The sequence below is a fragment of the Apis laboriosa genome, unplaced genomic scaffold (assembly GCF_014066325.1).
Source record: "Apis laboriosa isolate Shangri-la unplaced genomic scaffold, ASM1406632v1 scaffold47_cov149, whole genome shotgun sequence".
Classification (NCBI taxonomy): domain Eukaryota; kingdom Metazoa; phylum Arthropoda; class Insecta; order Hymenoptera; family Apidae; genus Apis; species Apis laboriosa.
In genome coordinates, this window is record NW_025223437.1 from 2,273,753 (window position 1) to 2,292,211 (window position 18,459).

The window sequence follows — 18,459 nt, forward strand, 5'->3', positions numbered from 1 at the left end:
AATTGTAGATTTATGTTAAGTATTTGTGTTTATTTTGAAATCAATAATTTTGAAAAGACTTAATCAAAGAATTTATACATAATTTTTTTCTATAAGTAAATTTATTATCACAGGAAATTTAAAACTAATAAGAAAATTTCTAAAATAATATTTATCAAATTATGCATATACATATTTTTGTTTTTTAACAATAATATTTAGGTTATGTTTATATATGGCTTAACGCTTATATCGTATGTCATATCGAAGTAAGTGATAACGATATGTATTTTAATTTTTATTTTCTTTTAAGTGTTCTCGTTGTAATTTTGAATACAGCATAAATTTGCATAATGAATGCAATAATTTTGTCTACATTAGTATATGATTAGTTTTATTATTAAATATATAATTTGATAACAGATGTCTAATATTAAACATATAATAATTTATGACTATTTTTTATGTATTTAAAGAATTATAAAACGGTACGTTTAACATATTTATTATAATATTTAATTATATTTTACTACATTGCATAATGTTCATAATTTATAAATTTTTATAAATTTTAATCAAAAATGTTAAATTAAAAAAAATAAAAACAAAAAATAAAAATGATATTTTATAAAAAAATTTTATTAAAAAATTTATTTGATAATTATTTATTTCATATAAATATTTTAACATTTATGTTATGTAGTAAACAAATTTATTTTTGCATTTTTAAAAATAATATAAAAATAATATATGATAAAAATTTATACTTACAGATTATATTTATTTCAAAATATGACAAGATCACATATAAAATATCAAATTGCAAAAGATGCAGATGATACATCAGATTATTTTCTTCAACCAGTCCAAGAACTTTCAAATATATCCAAAAAGGAGATATCTCTTTGGAAAAAAATTTTTCGAACTATTACATTAATTTTTTGTTACTTTATCTTATCTGTAGGTTTAACATTTTATGTACAATGGCTTTATAATACATATGTAAGTGAAGAATTTTATAATTTATAAAAATTTATTATCTAATTTAATTTTATTTATGTGTACTTATTTTTTAGGGATTTCATTTTCCACTTACTGTGGTAATATGTCATTTATTATTAAAATTTTTGTTATCTGCTTTAATAAGATGTATTAAAGCATGTTGGAAAAAACAACAGCAATTAAAACTTCCTTTACAAAGCATAATAGGAATGGTTATGCCAGTTGGCATAGCTAGTGGTCTTGATGTTGGTTTATCAAACTGGGCAATTTCACTAATTACTATGTCATTGTATGTATCTATTATTTTACATTAAGAATATGATAAAATATGATAAAATATGATAAAATATGTTAATAAAATATATGATTTAGATATACAATGACAAAATCAACTACTATCATTTTTATTCTTGGATTTGCACTTTTTTTGAGATTAGAGAAAAAGGTAATTGTAATAATTTTTTTATGTGAACATTGTAAATATAAAATATATTTAAAAAATAATTTTGTTATAGTCTTGGTCATTATCATGTATTGTAGTAATGATATCAGGAGGCTTATTTATGTTTACTTACAAATCAACACAATTTGGAATTTTCGGATTTGTAATTTGTCTCTTAGCATCATTTTCAAGTGGTATTCGATGGACTATGACACAATTAATTATGCAGAAATCTAAATTTGGAATGAAAAATCCAATTGATATGATGTACTATATGCAATTGTGGATGTTATTACCTATTGTACCAGTAATGATATGGTTTGAAGGTATATATATATATATATACACAAACATATAACTATATATATTTCTTGTTTAATTATTTTATATTGTATTTAAAAATCATGTTAATTTGTTTTCAAAAAAAATATTATTTTTAGGACCTCGTCTGTATAATAATTTTAAAAATACTGATTGGAATAATGTGCATACTATTGCAATGACTGTAACTGCTATATTTGGAAGTGCTATTATAGCTTTCCATATGGAAATTATGGAATTTTTAGTTGTTACATACACTTCTAGTCTTACACTTTCAATTACTGGCATAATTAAAGTAAGCTAAAAAATATATATATGTATATACATAATATATTTACATACATACATAATATATTTATGTAAAAATCTTTCATTTTTTAGGAAATATGTATTTTGATTTTAGCTGTGGAATGGAAAGGTGATCAAATGAGTGGTCTTAATTTCATAGGGTTATTAATGTGCCTTTGTGGAATCATAATTCATACTATCCAAAAAGTATTATCAAATAGAAACAAAATAGCTGAAAATTTGGAATTACAAGTAAATTCTCTTTCAAGTAACAATTTAAAAAATGAAGATGGTATTGATACAAATTTACCTTTATTAACTCAAAAATCAACATCGTTAACAAATCTTTTAAATGCAGAATTCAGTTCAGATGAAGATGATACATTTAAACATGGTGAGAATTCTACTCAAATATTATCTAATATATTGCAACGTAGGGAACAGTAAAATTTAAACTTTAATATTATTATTATTAGAGTGATAAGATTTATTCTAAAAAATCATTCCATGTTTAATTATATACCTCTCTCATATAAATATTTTATATGTATCTTTACACATGAATTTAATTATTAATCATTAATTAATAATTATCACAAATGTTTCTTTTTTAAGAGTATGATTTATGTCTGCAAAATTATTTCCACTAAATCTATATTTTTTATATTATTTTATAAAATAAAAAAAAATTTTTATTCAAACAAAAATTTTAAAAATAACAAATATGTATATGGTAAACAAAATTTAAAAAAAAATTATATTATAATTATTATTATTTAATTATTTACTTATAGTCTGTATTATTAGTTTCTTGCCAAAAAATAGCATAATTATACAGTACTATTAATAGTATTTTTTTCAATTGATCTTATTTATAATATATATCTTCGTATGTAAACATATAAAATTTCCGGAAAAAAATAAGCATAATAATAGATAAAGTAAATTGAAATTGAATGAAAACTGCATATTTTATGAAATTCTAGTGAAAATGAAATTAATTTTAGATTTAATTAACAACTTTTTAGTCATAATTTTTATAAAAAGACAATTTTGTTTTTTACTTTTTTATAATATACATAAATATATATATGATTGATAATTTGTTACATTCATAAATCATTTTTTATATACATGATTTTAATAAAATATTTTAATACAAAACAATTATAAATTAAAGAAAATTTTTTTTTTGTGTTATATAATATTTATTTGATCTTATGATGTTGATTTGCATAATAATATGAATGATATAATTTGTCAAAGAAATTTATTTAATATATATATATATATTCTCATATTGAGAATATTATAATTTTTATTTTATAATTTTAAACTATTAATAATAAATTTTGCATACATAAATATTGTGTTATTTCTTAATTTTTAAATAATAAGTATTGTAAAATTCACCTATTAAGAAGTAAGAAATATTTAATAAGATTATTTCTATAATTTTCTATAATTATTGAAACATAACTTGTATGTATTCACATATCTTATATTTATCGCTATGATATATGAGAATAAAACGCATAAAAATATATATTTAAATATCGTACTTAGAAGTACGATTTACATAGTTAAGTATAAGTAATTTTTTTATTTTGAAAATCAAGAATTTTATTAGTGACGAGCATATGATTATCTATTCTTTAAATATTTAAGTTGATTCGTCTTAAAATCGTTATTAAAACAAACTTATTTTTTATATACAATTATATTATGACAGAAAGAATAAATATGATATATGCAAAAAATCTCTTATAATTATTTTATCTCTTATAATTATTTTTTGAAATAGATTAATAAATAATTTTTACCTATGTAATTTAATAAATTATTTTGTAAATTTATTATTTTGTTTGTTTAATTTGATTAGTCTTTTTAGATTTGGCTTCAATTCTTTCTTCTAGTTTATGAATCAAATCATTTAATTCTTCCTGTTTAAAAAGCAAACATTTAAATAAAATTATTATTTATAAAAACTACTTGAATTTATTGAAAAAAAGACATATTTACCTCATTGTATGTATACATTAGAGTAAAATGTTTTAAAATTTGCTTTTTTCTATTAAATAATTGTAATGCATGTAATAAACAATAAACACTATCATCTTGTGAATTATTAACTAATGAAACAAATAAATTAGCTCTACAAGTTTCACATTCAAAATCACCATCATCTTCTTTCACTTTTTTTCCTTTTTTTCTTTTTCCACTATCTGGCAAGGGTAATCTTTCTTTATTTGTGAGACCTACTGATTCTAATTCTTTACGATAATTTATTTCTTTTTCGCGAATTTTAATTACACTTGGTAAAATCTATAAATATAATATATTTATATACCTTTTATATATATATAGTGTTTATATTTTAATAAGAGTTATTAGCTTTAATATTTACCTGTTTTAATACTTCTATATGAGATCTAGAGTCATTAATAATGTTAAATAATAATCTTTCAAATGAAAAGATTGATGGTTCACAACTGTCTTGTATATCCTATAATAATTATTTAAAATTATTTTGATATATTATAAAATATAATATAAAAAATAGAAAAATATTATTTACATACTTTAAATACTTGTTCAGCAGTTTCTAGCCAAGATAGTTGTGCAAAATAAACACTTTCAGATACTACATAACCAGTACATATACTTGATGTAAATGCTTTAGGAAATACAATTATAAACTGTCCTGGTTCTTGTACAGTCTGACATAATGATACTCCATTACTAACCAATAATTCTGGAGGAACCATTGCTGTATCTGATGGTAGCCATATAGTTTTATTTTTACAATATCGTGGAACCATTTTTGAAAGAGCCTCTCTAAAATTATTGTTATGTTCATCTGGTATACCGTACCAAATCTTCTTAGCACCAGTATGTAGATATTCTATCCAAGGAAGACCATGAGGATCACGATACCAACAACATGCGCTAAATAACATACCTACATGAAGTGTTGGTACTGTCACACCTATAAATAAAATTAAAATATTTATAAAAAAAAAAAATAATTAGAAGCTTAAAAAAATATTTTCATACCCATTATGGGACCTAAAGCTCTTAATACTGATCCAGCATTATTAGTAAGTACTTTAAGATTCCATGGATGTCTTGCAAATGGACTATTTTTAGCAACTGAAAATCCAAAACCACGTCCACTTGAATCAATGCTTGCAGCATGTACACAAACATGTCGTTTTCTTTCTGCTACATGTTTCCAAAATGCACTTTCGACTTCATCAGCAGAAGCACCTTCAGATTCATTTCCAGATCGTTGATTTTCACCGAACCACATACGTTGTGTATTCCGTGCAATACGATAAAATGCATTTAACGGCATATTTCTACCCTGTAAAATTATATATTTTTCATAAATTAAAAAGAATTGCAAATTATGCAAATATTTATGATTTCAGAATTCTTACTTTTACAATACATTCCTCAATTTCATCAGAACTATCATCATCTTCTTCTTCATCATTTTCACTTATTGGTGCATTTTGCCTTTGTAAAGCTTTACTTTCTCTTTTTATCCATTCGGATTCAACTTCATCAAATAATTTACCTCGTTCCTCTGCATTATATTTTTTTATTGGTAAAAAATTTTAAAAAATTATATGGATTTTTGCATTTTATTTTTAATTTTATATACAAATACCTGGCGATAATGTATCATACGGTAATAAATATTTGCAATAAATATCATCTAATTTAGTTACACGATCTTGAGCAGATTTTGGTATTTTCATTCCATCAGCTACTTTTTGCCACTTCTTTTTTTCAATAACTTCTTTTAATCCACCTAAACTTTGAACTGTTTGATATAAATGAGGCAAGTCAACTTCCATTCCACCAATCTATAAAAATAGGATTATATTAAATATGTTAAAAAAATAAAATAAAATAATATGAAAAAAATTATAAATATAATATTCTACCCAAGGTGGATGAGTTAATGTTATACTTTGTGTAGCTAAATATTTTTTTATAGCCATCATTTCTTTCACATTAGGACCCCATCTATGTAGCATACGATGTACGTATTGGTTATAAGCTGTAAATCGCATATCATCTGATACTTTGCATTCCGGCTGAAAAGAAAAAATTATACTCATAATATATATATATTTATAAATACAATATATGTACTTAATCATGCAATAATATTCAATAAATTTTACTTTAAAATTAGGTGGTGGTATAACTCTGCATATTCCAAATTTTTCTGCAATTGGTCTTATTTTATCTATATATTCTAAAGGATCTTGGAAATCTTTTTCACTTGGATGAAATGTTGGAGCCTCAACTAATCGTGCTTCGTTATTTTCATCTTTTGCATTTGGAAATGTTACATTATTAGTTGGAGAATAATTTTCAAAACCTTTATGTTTTGTTTTAATTTGGCATCTAAAATTTTTTTATTATTATTAATATAATATAATATTTATTATAAAAAATATAAAAATTAATATTAAAATATTTATTATTAATATTGTAATTTAAAGAAAATGAAATTACAATTTTTTTTCATATTAAAATTACATTACCGTTTTCCATTCTTATTTGAATCAATTGAAGTTTTTCTTTCTCTAGAAGTTTTTGGAGATTTTGGTAATTTTTCAATTCCTATATTTAGTGCAGTTCCAATAGTTTGTCTACTTGTTGTTTGTAGTACATTTTCATTTTTACTTAAAGAAGATGATTGAAATTCAGAATTAGATGTACTAACAATAGATGTAATATTTGAAGAAGTAGATGGCATTGAATGATCAGTTGTTATAAGAGTAGAATTGGGAGGGCTACGAGTTGTAGGTTGCACTGTACCTACAGGAGGACAACGTGCTATTGATGATGGAGGTTTGGTAACTAATTTTGCTCTTAAAAGAACTTTTTGATTAGGACCATTTGGTCCTTCAGTGCCAAGTTTTACAGCTACACCTTGAATTAATTGCTGTCCTTGAATTAAATTTGGTCCATTTCTTGTGACAGCTAAAGGTATATAAAATAGTTGACCATCATTTTCATCATCATTTTCATTATTGCTCTCAGTTTGAGTAGATATTTCTGTACTTTTTTGTTGACTTACGTCTCCTTCTATTATTTGTTTTTGTGTTTGTACATTATCATCAAGATTTACTTGTACTGCTATTGATGTACTACAATTTACATTACTCCAAGTTGTTGTTAATTTATCAAGTGGTAAAACTTGTATATTTGCTAAAGTTGCAAAATTTTTTGGCAATTCAAATTTATTTACATTTAAAGTAGTATTTGATATATTTTTTATTTCTATTATTTCATTTTCATTTTTTGAAGAATTATTGGAATTTTCTTTAAATATTCGTTCACAATTATTTTTGCTTGCTTTTTCAATATTTTTATTTACTTCATTTTCAGATTTATTTGTTATATTTTCGGATTTATTTGAATTATCAAATTTATTTGTGTTATTTTCAAATTTATTTGTATTATTATCAAATTTATTTGTATTATTCTTAGATTTATTTGTATTATTTTCAGATTTACTTGTGTTAGTTTCAGATAAATTAAAACTTGTGTTTGATTTATTAGATTCTCGAATTTTACGTCTAAAAGGAGTATTAACGGGAACTTCTGTATCACTTTCAAATGCATAAACACTGCTTTCATTTTCTGGAGAAAATGCATTTGCATTAGGAGTTACTGTTTTACGTTCTTTAACTTTTGGTAAAAATGGTTTCCTTGGTTGAAATATAGTTTTCTTTTCTGTTAATAATTTTTTCTCATTTGAATTATCTGAAGTATGATCAGATTTTAATGCAATTTCACCTTCTTCTCCAGAACATGAATCTTTATTCAATTTTATATTTAATCCTTTATTTATGTCTTTAAAATTTGTATTATGTTTATTAATATTAATATTAGATAATAACTCATTGTGTTGTTTTAAATCTGATTGCAATTCTCCTGCTATAATAGGGGCATATTTATTATATGTATTTATACGATCTTTTATATTAGCCTTTTCTGTTAGTTTAGAAAGTGTGACATTAACTGGTCTTACCAAATGTTGAATTTTTGTTGAAATTGATAAATGTGATATATCAGTTTTTTTTTCACAAGCATCGTATTTGAAAGTAGATACATTCTCCATTTCTAATTTACTTTCTTCTTTAGCAAGTGAACTTTCATTCAACCATTTTTCAATTTGTTCAGTCGACATATTTACTTTTTCTTTCCTTATATGTAATGTTGATAATGACATATCTATGGAAGAAATTTCTGTTTTATGATGACATTCTTTTTCGTTATTTTTTATTGATATTTTATGTTCTATTTCATCAGATACTAAATCAGGCAATTCCAATTTATCCTTTTCAAGTTTTTGATGATTATCTACTACATGTATCATTGAAGAAGAACTTGTATTTAATAGAGGTTCATTATTTGACAATTCTTTTTTATCTTCTTGTTTATTAGTTACATTTGAAGTTTGTTCATCTTCTATTTTAGTTGTTTCTAATTTGTCATTCGATTTTTTTGTGACAAGAAGATTAACATTAACATGTGTTTGACATGAATTTAATACTTTGGATATTGCTTTCTTTGTAAATCCTCGAAAAGATTCTTCATCATCTGATATTTTTGAAAGATCAGTTTTGACTAAATTTTCTTTTAAAGATTGTTCAATTTTATCTTCACTTTTATGATCATTATTTTTATTAATAATATCTTTTTGTATATTATCATTCTTTTTTCTTTTTAATTTATTGAGTAACATACCTAATGTTTCTTCATCAGAATCTGTACTTTCAATTACAGTATTTTTTATTTCTTTTTGTTTTAATCCATTAATTTTTTCAGATAATGATTTATTCGTATTCTGTTCTCGTTTACGCTTCATTACAAATTTTTCCTTATTAAATTTTAAATTATTTTGAACTTGAGATTTTGGTTTAATGTTTACATTATCTTCAATTTCAATTCTTGTAGTCACATTTTTAGTAGAAGATCTAAGATATCGGTTTATAGGTTTATTTAATTTCCCTAAACTTCTTCTTGTAACAGGTCTTGTGTTATTAGTTCCATTGGAACTAATAGATTCTTCATCACTATCAACTTCACAATATTTATGGACTCTTATTAATCTTTTACTTTTAAAAGTAATTTTATTTGTTTTAGTTTTATCCAATCTTTTATTTGATGTATTATGAATAGAAGAAATTTTATTATCTTTATTTTTAGTTGTTTTTGTAATAGATTGTTTTACTTTACTTTTAATTTCATTTTCTGTCTGAGAAATTTTACGTGTATTTGGTAATTCTGGAAAACTATCCATAGAAACATTATCGTCATTTTCTAAATCAGGACTTACAAGTTTTCGACCCAAAATTTCCATATATACTGCAGCTGCTTCTTTAGTTTTCCTTGTTGGTCTTCTACAAAGATTTTTTGGAGAAATTGTACCACTATGAGAACGTGTAATTCTTCTCATTTCAGATTTACTTCTTGTACATATATTTTTCTGAACAGTCTTTTGAATTGTACGTTTCATCTGTGATACTGATTTTTCTGAAGGACCTTCTTCTTCAGATGTAGAATCTGAATTTGATGTATCACTGTCTTTTTGTTTCATTACAATTTTTTTCTTTGGTTTAGGTGGTATAGATTTAACTTTTGATGGACCTTTTTTTGTTTTATCTGCAAGCACACTACTTCTCAAACCAAGTCTTTTAGTCTCAATTCTTGGTAAAAATTTTCTGGGTGCTAATTTATTTACAGATTTTAACAATGTTCGTTCTGTACAAGATCTTGTTCTCATAACACATGATGTTTTAAATTTATTTTTAATCCTTTGCTTAGCAAGACGCTGTTCTTGATATTTTTTTTTAAGTGCTTGTACAGTAGATGTTGTACTTTTAAATGTTGAAATATTTTTTTTTATTGTATTTGGAACTTTTTTTTTATCAGTAATAACAGGTTTTACTTTAGTAGTAGTTTTCTGACTTGATTCTGGCTTTTGATTTTCAACAGATATATTAGTTGAAGTTATATTTTTATCTATTATAGTACGTATTGGCTTAGGATCCAATTTTTCTTTTTTGTTACCAACATTAAAAAAATTTAAACTTGGAGGTAAAATTGATGTTCCTATACAAAAATTTGAATTAATTATTATTATTAATTATATTAATTATATATAAATTATATATATATATAATTATATTAATTATATTAATTATATATAAATTATATATATATAATTATATTAATTATATATATAAATATAAATAATATATAAATACATACAAATTATATATAATTAATATGAAATATAAAATAAAAGATTAATTAAAATTAATTAAAAACCTCTAAAGCACAAAAATGTCAAAAAGTCTTCTGTATTTGGTCGCTTATGAGTTATTAATTCTGTTATAACTGCTGGCTTAGTTTTTTCTTTATCCTTAATAGGAGTATGTGAAGGATTAAAAACTGTTGTTGCACCTTGTGCAAATTTTCTTTGTGCATGTACTTTAGTCCTATAATAATAAAATATATATAAAAAATGAAAAATAATAATAAATAAAATAATTTATAACTATCATAAATAAATAAAAATTCTTTTAAATCATTGAAAAGTATATTTTAGAAATTATTATATTTTATTTATATTATATGAATATTTATAATTGTATGAAATATATATATTTTTATACTAAAATAGTTATTAAAATACTTAAATATTTACCTCTTTGGAGATTCTGAGAGTGGATCCATAAGATCCACCAAATCTCCTTCCTTTCTTTTTCTTTTATCATTTCGACTTAATACCATTTTTTAACTTTATTAAAAAATATTTCTGTTAATTAATAATAAAAAATTGATAAAAATATGTTTATTAATATTCGAGTATAAAAGATTATTACCTGATCAATATCTTCATTTTTATAAAAACTAAAAAAAAAGTTAAAAAATATTGAAAAATACTGTATTACATGAAATAAGATATAAATCTTATCATAAACAATAAATATATAACATAAAAAAAATTTTGAAATTTTTATATCGAATAATTAATGATATAAAATTTAATAATATTTAATAATTAAATCTTTTTAATGTTTTAAATAATTTAAAATATTTTTCATTCAAAATAGATAGATGATGAAGAATTAATGATACACAAAATCACTTAACATCTGTTCTTTACACTGAATGAATGATTGTTTATTGTGTCAAATATGATTAAATACCACGTTCTGATCTATGGTTTAGATACACATAGATATGCATTATAAAATGATATTGATTTCTCAAGACTTATCCACATTGCAAGCAATACATTGTATTGCATATAGTGCGATTTACTTTTCATATTACATTCAACCAATGAAAGTAATATATAAGATAACATCTATAAAATAAATTATTATTTCTTTTTTAAATATTAAATTTATATATATTTATACATTCAATTATTGATTATTTATTTAAGTAATTTAATTAAAACACAAATTAAAACATTTGATTTTTGAATAATCAATATTATTTTCAATGGAATGTTCATGAAACTTGTGACCTGCCATCTATATATAAATATAAAAATATTTGTTACCTTTTTCGTGTTTATACTTCAAACCTATTAAAATTGTACACATGGATTATATATTTAGATATTACTCATATACTGTTTAAATAATTAGTGAATAATTTACTATTTTTTTATTAAGGTAAGAAAAATTATAGTATACTATTTTTAGATGAACGTTAATGAAACATTATCGTCATTTGTTATGCTTAACATAATAAACTAGAATGTGTAAGTGTCAGTTGTGATTGTGACATTAAATTTCGTAATTAATCAATTGATATTAAAAATATGATAATTATTTTATTGCTTTTAATGAATAATCATATTTTGTAATATAACATAGATTTTACAGTATAAATATACATATTTTTTTATAATCTTAAAAGGTAAATTGTTTTATTATTAATAACATATTTGATTGTATGAAAATATTTCTAATTGAGTCAATAATAAATTATATAAAATTTATTTATTTCGTTTATATGTTATTATAATGTAATGAAATTTTTTAAATATATTTATTTAAATACTTGTATTAAAATACTTAGGATTATAAATATACATTAATAATTTCATTATTATTCATTGTTATTCATTTACATATTATATAACTATATTTAATTATAGATAGATACTTAATAATTCTAATAATACACCATGTATAATACTGGACCACCACCACCTTATGAATCACCTCCATATGCACCACCTGGTTATTCACAAACAGTGGGTGGTGTTCCACCTGCTAGTCCTTTTACATCTGCAGAAACCTGTATGTCTTAGTTTTATTTTGTACAATTACATTTATATATTAAAGATAAATCATATATATTAAAAAATTGATTTGTTATAGATACAAGTGGACCAACTATAGTAACAACAATTGTTCCACTTGGACCAGGATCAACACATACAATTTGTCCACATTGTCATGCAGAAATTGATACTACAACGAAAACAGAACCTGGAATGATTGCTTATATATCTGGTGTAGTAATTGCATTAATGGGGTATTTAGAAATATTTTTTCATTCATTAATTTAATATTGATTAAATATCTTATATATCATTTTTCATGTAATTTTCAAGATGCTGGTTTGGATGCTGTTTGATTCCATGCTGTATTGATGAATGTATGGATGTTCATCATAGTTGTCCTAATTGTAAAGCTTATTTGGGACGTTACAGGAGATAAAGTAATACAATAGTATTTATTGCATTTTATTTTAAAACTATTTGAAAGTTGCATTATATATTGATATATAATATAGAACAATTTTTAATCTTTATTAAAAAATATTTTCAAAGTTTTAAATATACACAATCAAAGTTAAATATTTTTCACATAGAAGTTTGATATGTAAATGCACAATACAAAGTTGCATATGATATTACAAATATATTTGATACTTAACACTTTTAAAAGAAGTCAATAATAATATGGATTTAAATATTAAATGAAAAAGTTCCTAAAGATTAATTTTTCTGATATGCTTATAAACTTTTTCATTAAAAAATACAAAATAATTGAATCAAATGTACAAATGATTATAAAATTTATTAATAATTTTGTTTATAATAAGTATTACATAAAATTATATTAATAAATTTTCATATGTAACATATATATAAATTACTTTTTAATTGAAACTATTTTGAGTATTATTTTTGTTGGATACATAAATATTATAAATATTTCTTTACTTAATGTACTAATGACTGACAACAAATATAATTAAAAATCTATTTTTTTAAATTGTTAAAAATATTGAACTTACACAATTTATATCTTATATTTATAAAGTTTAATTTAATGTGTGTATATATATATATATATATATATATACATAATATATTAATAATAATATATTAAAAATATCTTTTGGAAATGATGTGCACTACTGTTTTTTTTACAATGGTTATAAAAATTGTATGTTTTTAGACAAAAATAAATATTTTATAATTAATATAATATATATAAAAGTAATATATTAAAAATTTATATTTTAAAAATAAAATATTAATTAATAATATCAATATAAAATAAAATTAATGTATTGCATATTATATATAATTAATACCCATTTTTAATTTTTAATAAAAATAACAATGTAATAATATAAATGGAAATATATAATATATATATATATTCTTATATATTTATATAATATTATTTATACTTTTTATAAAATATTTTGTTAGTACAATATTGTACAAAATATTTATTTTCAATAAAATAATGATTTTTATTTTTTTTATAAATATATAGTATTTGTTTTAATTATTTGTTTTAATCAAAAATTAATTATTATATAATTTTTATAATATATTTTTATAAATAAATATTGTATTTTATAGAAATAATATTATTATAAATGAAATATGAAATGAATTTAATTTTTTGAATTACCCATATTGTTTTTAACTATTAAGTTTTCAATTTTTTATATTTTTATTTTTATATAAGATTAAAATTGCAATTTAAATAAATATAAAATGGATAAATTGATAAATTAATTATAATAATATATATAATAAATTGAAATATACTAAGTAAAATTAATAAGAAATGATTACATTTATGAAAATATATAAACTCTAATAAAGATTTTAAATTTTATTTTTAATACTTTATGATACTTAATGATACTTTAAAATAAGTATGAGACGACAATATCGCAGTAAATCGTCTTGCGTTCTGTAACAATCTAACCTTAGTAGAAATATGATGATTTATAAATTTTATATTATGTAAAAATTTATGTCTTTATATTGTTTTTATATACAAATTAGTAAGAAATATTAAATTTAGTTATTATATATTATATATTCTATAACAATGTGGTATCATTCGAAATTATTTTGTAATAAATTTATAACTAAATGGGATAATTTTGTTTTTTATAATTGTAATAAAAGAATAAGATATAGTAGTTCAAAATCTAATATAACAAATGAAGATGTTGATCTTCCTAAGGAAACAAAAGTTGTTATATGTGGAGGTGGTGTTATGGGTGGTGCAGTTGCTTATCATCTTTCACTTATGGGATTAGGATCTCAAACTATTATAATAGAAAGTGGCAGGTAAATTTTGTAATATGTTTTAATTTAAAATGTTTTATATTTTATGAAAAATTTATTTTCATATATTGTTGAATTTAGATTAGGAGGAGGAACAACATGGCATACTTCAGGATTAGTAGGAGCTTTTAAGCCAAGTTTAGCACAAGTTAAACTTGCCCAAGATAGCATAGCATTATATAAAGAATTAGAAGAGAAAGGTTTATCAACAGGATGGAAACAATGTGGTAGTCTTTCTTTAGCACGTACAAGAGATCGTATGACTGTATTCAAACGAATGAAAGCACAATCTATGTGAATAATTAATAATTGTAATTATATAGATAATTATAATAAACTATAATTGATAATATAAATATTTTTAGATCCTACAATATTGAATGTAATTTAATTACACCAAAAGAAATACAAGAAATATGTCCATTATTACGAATAGATGATTTAATTGGTGGATTATGGATTTCAGGAGATGGTGTAGGAGATCCATATAAAATTTGTTTAACACTAATAGAAGAGGCAAGAAAAAAAGGTATTTGCACTTTACTTTCATATTATGATTAAATTACAAGATATATTTAATTTTTTTTTAGGTGTTAAAGTATTTGAAAACTGTAAAGTTACTAAAATTGTTACACAAAATAATAGAATTAAAGCTGTAGAAACAAATCATGGTACTATTGAATGTGAACATTTTGTTAATTGTGCTGGATTTTGGGCACGTAATGTAGGCAAATTAAGTGAACCATATGTGAAGGTTAAATATTTTTTCTATTATAAATAATAACGAAAAAAATATAATTATTAAATAATTTTAATTCTATATGTTTTTTGTAGGTACCTCTTCATCCTGTAGAACATTATTATTTGCATACAAAATCAATTAATGATTTAGATCCTATGACACCTGTTATAAGAGATTTAGATGGATATATTTATTTTCGTGAAAATAATGGAAGTTTATTAGCTGGTGGTTTTGAACCAGTTGCAAAACCAGCATTTGAAGATGGAACAATACCTGGTTAGTTATAGATTTTTATTTATTATTCATTTTATATAAATTTAAAAAATATAAAATAAATTTTAATTTAGAAAGTACAGAAGAAAGATTTTTACCAGAAGATTGGGACCATTTTCATATTTTACTTGAACAAATGCTTTATAGAATTCCAAGTTTAGGAAATGCAATTTTAGAAAAATTATGTAATGGTCCTGAAGCATTTTCTCCAGACTGTAAATGGATAGTTGGTGAAGCACCAGAAATACGCAATTATTATATTGCTGCTGGTATGAAAACAGTAAGTGAAAATAAATTAAAGTTTATTCATAAATAAATAATATAAAATTTTCTTAGGTGGGTATATCAGCAGCAGGTGGAGTTGGTCGAGCAACTGCAGAATTAATAGTTAATGGTTCAACATCTTTAGATGTATATGAATTAGATGTATCACGCTTTTTGGGACTTCATAACAATCGTAAATTTTTACGTGATCGAGTAAAAGAAGTTCCTGGAATGCATTATGCTTTACAATATCCACATCATGAATTTAAAACTGGTAGAAATTTAAGAATGTCTCCAATTTATCCAAAACTTCGAGAAGCTGGAGCTATATTTGGCCAAGTAATGGGATACGAACGACCATCTTGGTTTCAATTAAATGATGATAATGGTAGATTTATTAAGTTTTGTAAAAAAACTATAATTTATGAATATAATATTATTTATTACTATATTTGTATTATAAAAAAAGATACTGGATTTTATTATACAGATTAATTTGCTACACAGATTTAGAGACAATTGATGGATTTCAAAGATGTAAAGTAGCATACACAAATACATTTAGTAAACCTCCATGGTTTGAGTCAGTTTCAAATGAATATGCTGCATGTCGTGAATTCATTGGATTAAGTGATTATTCTTCTTTTACTAAAATTGATTTATGGGTATGATTCATTATTATAAATAGATATAAATATATTATATTATAAATATATAAAAAATATATCTATATTATAAATACTATATAATATATATAATATATATTAATATATCTATATTATAAATCTTAATTAGATATATAATAATAATTTTTTAATTCATATGTTGTTTTAGTCAAATGGAATGGAAGTAGTAAATTTTTTACAATACTTATGTTCAAATGATGTAGATGTTCCAATAGGAAGTATTATTCATACAGGTGTACAAAATTATCGTGGAGGCTATGAAAATGATTGCAGTTTAGCACGAATTGCTTTCAATCAGTAAGTTATGCAAATAAATCATATATATATTGATAAAAAACATAATTATATAATTTATTTTATTATTATATATAGTTATATAATTACTTTTTTGATATTTAAGTTACATGATGATTGCACCTACTATTCAACAAACTCGATGTAAATATTGGATTAATCGTCATTTACCTGTAGATGGTTCTGTAGCAGTATCTGATGTAACATCAGCATATACAGCAATTTGTATTATGGGTCCTGCTACTAGACAATTATTATCAGAATTAACAGATACTGATCTAAATCCAAAAAATTTCCCATTTTTTACATTTAAAGTAATTATTATTTAATTTTATAATAATTTTAATAATAATTCATATTTAATTTTATTTAATGTATTATATATATTTTTTAAAAGGAATTAGATGTTGGTCTTGCTAATGGAATACGTACAATGAATTTAACTCATACTGGAGAACTTGGCTATGTTTTATATATTCCAAATGAAGTAAATATTATGCTTTAAGAAATATCTTTTTTAAATTGTGATTTTTATTTTATTTAATATTATAATATTTATATATTATGCATTTGTAGTTTGCATTACATGTTTATACAAGATTAGTAGATGCTGGTGCTAAATATGGGATAAAACATGCTGGGTACTATGCAACTCGAGCTTTACGAGTTGAAAAATTTTATGCATTTTGGGGTCAAGATTTAGATACCTTTACTACTCCTTTAGAATGTGGACGAACTTGGAGAGTAAAACTTGATGTAGCTATCTTTACAATTTATATAATTTATAAATAAATTTATAAATTTTTGTATTGTAATAACATTTTAAAGCTATATGTTTAATAGAAAGGAATAAATTTTATTGGAAGAGATGCCCTTTTAAAACAACGCGAAGAAGGTGTAAAACGAAAATATGTACAGTTATTATTAAATGATCACGATCCTGAATTAGACACATGGTGTTGGGGTAGTGAACCTATTTTTAGAAATGGAAAATATTGTGGAATGACAACTACTACAGGTTATGGATTTACATTCAAAAAACAGGTATAAATTTAATTTTATTATATACATATTAGATATTATATATTATATTAGATTCATGATAATTAATAAATTTATATATTAGTAAATATTTTATATATTATTTTTGTAAATTTTGAGAAATTGCAAAATATAAACATTTTTTTTTTTATGTAAAAATAAGTAATAAATTTATATTTAGGTTTGCCTTGGATTTGTTCAAAACTTTGATTCACAAGGACACTCACAAGAGGTGACGAATGAATATATACTATCAGGAGATTATGAAGTAAATATAGCAGGAATAAAATTTCCTGCAAAATGTCATTTACACAGTCCAAATTTACCAACCAAATTCCCAGATAAAGAAAGGGATTCTTATCATGCAACACGTGATCAACAAGCCATCTAACTTTGACAATATAAATTTTGAATTATGTATAAATGATGTATATAAAGTTTAATAAATTATTTAATA

General features: G+C 22.1%; 4 protein-coding genes across 9 annotated transcripts; 3 read left to right on the forward strand and 1 right to left on the reverse strand.

The window, feature by feature from the left end:
* The first annotated feature begins 189 nt into the window (after positions 1 to 189).
* Positions 190 to 2,562, forward strand: LOC122716573 (solute carrier family 35 member C2). The gene is made up of 8 exons (XM_043939785.1): positions 190 to 248; positions 456 to 467; positions 753 to 981; positions 1,056 to 1,270; positions 1,354 to 1,426; positions 1,497 to 1,749; positions 1,864 to 2,039; positions 2,126 to 2,562. The coding sequence occupies exons 1-8, from the start codon at positions 205 to 207 to the stop codon at positions 2,477 to 2,479; spliced, it is 1,356 nt and encodes a 451-aa protein (XP_043795720.1). The 5' UTR covers positions 190 to 204; the 3' UTR covers positions 2,480 to 2,562.
* A 1,326-nt stretch (positions 2,563 to 3,888) lies between these two features.
* LOC122716572 lies at positions 3,889 to 11,015 on the reverse strand. 2 transcript variants are annotated; one of them, XM_043939783.1, is made up of 13 exons: positions 10,957 to 11,015; positions 10,779 to 10,889; positions 10,400 to 10,569; positions 6,598 to 10,180; positions 6,232 to 6,457; positions 5,989 to 6,141; positions 5,709 to 5,907; positions 5,476 to 5,624; positions 5,090 to 5,399; positions 4,615 to 5,021; positions 4,440 to 4,538; positions 4,055 to 4,357; positions 3,889 to 3,975 (listed from the first exon to the last, which is right to left on the reverse strand). In XM_043939783.1, the coding sequence occupies exons 2-13, from the start codon at positions 10,862 to 10,864 to the stop codon at positions 3,889 to 3,891; spliced, it is 5,772 nt and encodes a 1,923-aa protein (XP_043795718.1). In that variant the 5' UTR covers positions 10,865 to 10,889; positions 10,957 to 11,015. The 2 variants fall into 2 exon arrangements, with proteins under 2 accessions (XP_043795718.1, XP_043795719.1); XM_043939784.1 differs by having other exon boundaries at positions 10,779 to 10,871; positions 10,957 to 11,006.
* A 628-nt stretch (positions 11,016 to 11,643) lies between these two features.
* Positions 11,644 to 13,107, forward strand: LOC122716638 (LITAF domain-containing protein). Of its 3 annotated transcripts, none has more exons than XM_043939911.1 (4): positions 11,644 to 11,760; positions 12,249 to 12,393; positions 12,475 to 12,631; positions 12,711 to 13,107. In XM_043939911.1, the coding sequence occupies exons 2-4, from the start codon at positions 12,279 to 12,281 to the stop codon at positions 12,814 to 12,816; spliced, it is 378 nt and encodes a 125-aa protein (XP_043795846.1). In that variant the 5' UTR covers positions 11,644 to 11,760; positions 12,249 to 12,278; the 3' UTR covers positions 12,817 to 13,107. The 3 variants fall into 3 exon arrangements, with proteins under 3 accessions (XP_043795846.1, XP_043795848.1, XP_043795847.1); XM_043939913.1 differs by lacking the exon at positions 11,644 to 11,760 and adding an exon at positions 11,804 to 11,849; XM_043939912.1 differs by lacking the exon at positions 11,644 to 11,760 and adding an exon at positions 11,944 to 12,007.
* A 1,221-nt stretch (positions 13,108 to 14,328) lies between these two features.
* LOC122716712 (pyruvate dehydrogenase phosphatase regulatory subunit, mitochondrial) lies at positions 14,329 to 18,400 on the forward strand. 3 transcript variants are annotated; one of them, XM_043940053.1, is made up of 14 exons: positions 14,329 to 14,705; positions 14,784 to 14,996; positions 15,068 to 15,231; positions 15,293 to 15,456; positions 15,537 to 15,720; positions 15,792 to 15,997; positions 16,054 to 16,369; positions 16,489 to 16,646; positions 16,816 to 16,964; positions 17,068 to 17,275; positions 17,359 to 17,448; positions 17,538 to 17,717; positions 17,805 to 18,005; positions 18,184 to 18,400. In XM_043940053.1, the coding sequence occupies exons 1-14, from the start codon at positions 14,461 to 14,463 to the stop codon at positions 18,391 to 18,393; spliced, it is 2,688 nt and encodes an 895-aa protein (XP_043795988.1). In that variant the 5' UTR covers positions 14,329 to 14,460; the 3' UTR covers positions 18,394 to 18,400. The 3 variants fall into 3 exon arrangements, with proteins under 3 accessions (XP_043795988.1, XP_043795989.1, XP_043795990.1); XM_043940055.1 differs by having other exon boundaries at positions 14,597 to 14,705; positions 14,789 to 14,996; XM_043940054.1 differs by lacking the exon at positions 18,184 to 18,400 and having other exon boundaries at positions 17,809 to 17,944.
* Positions 18,401 to 18,459: the final 59 nt, after the last annotated feature.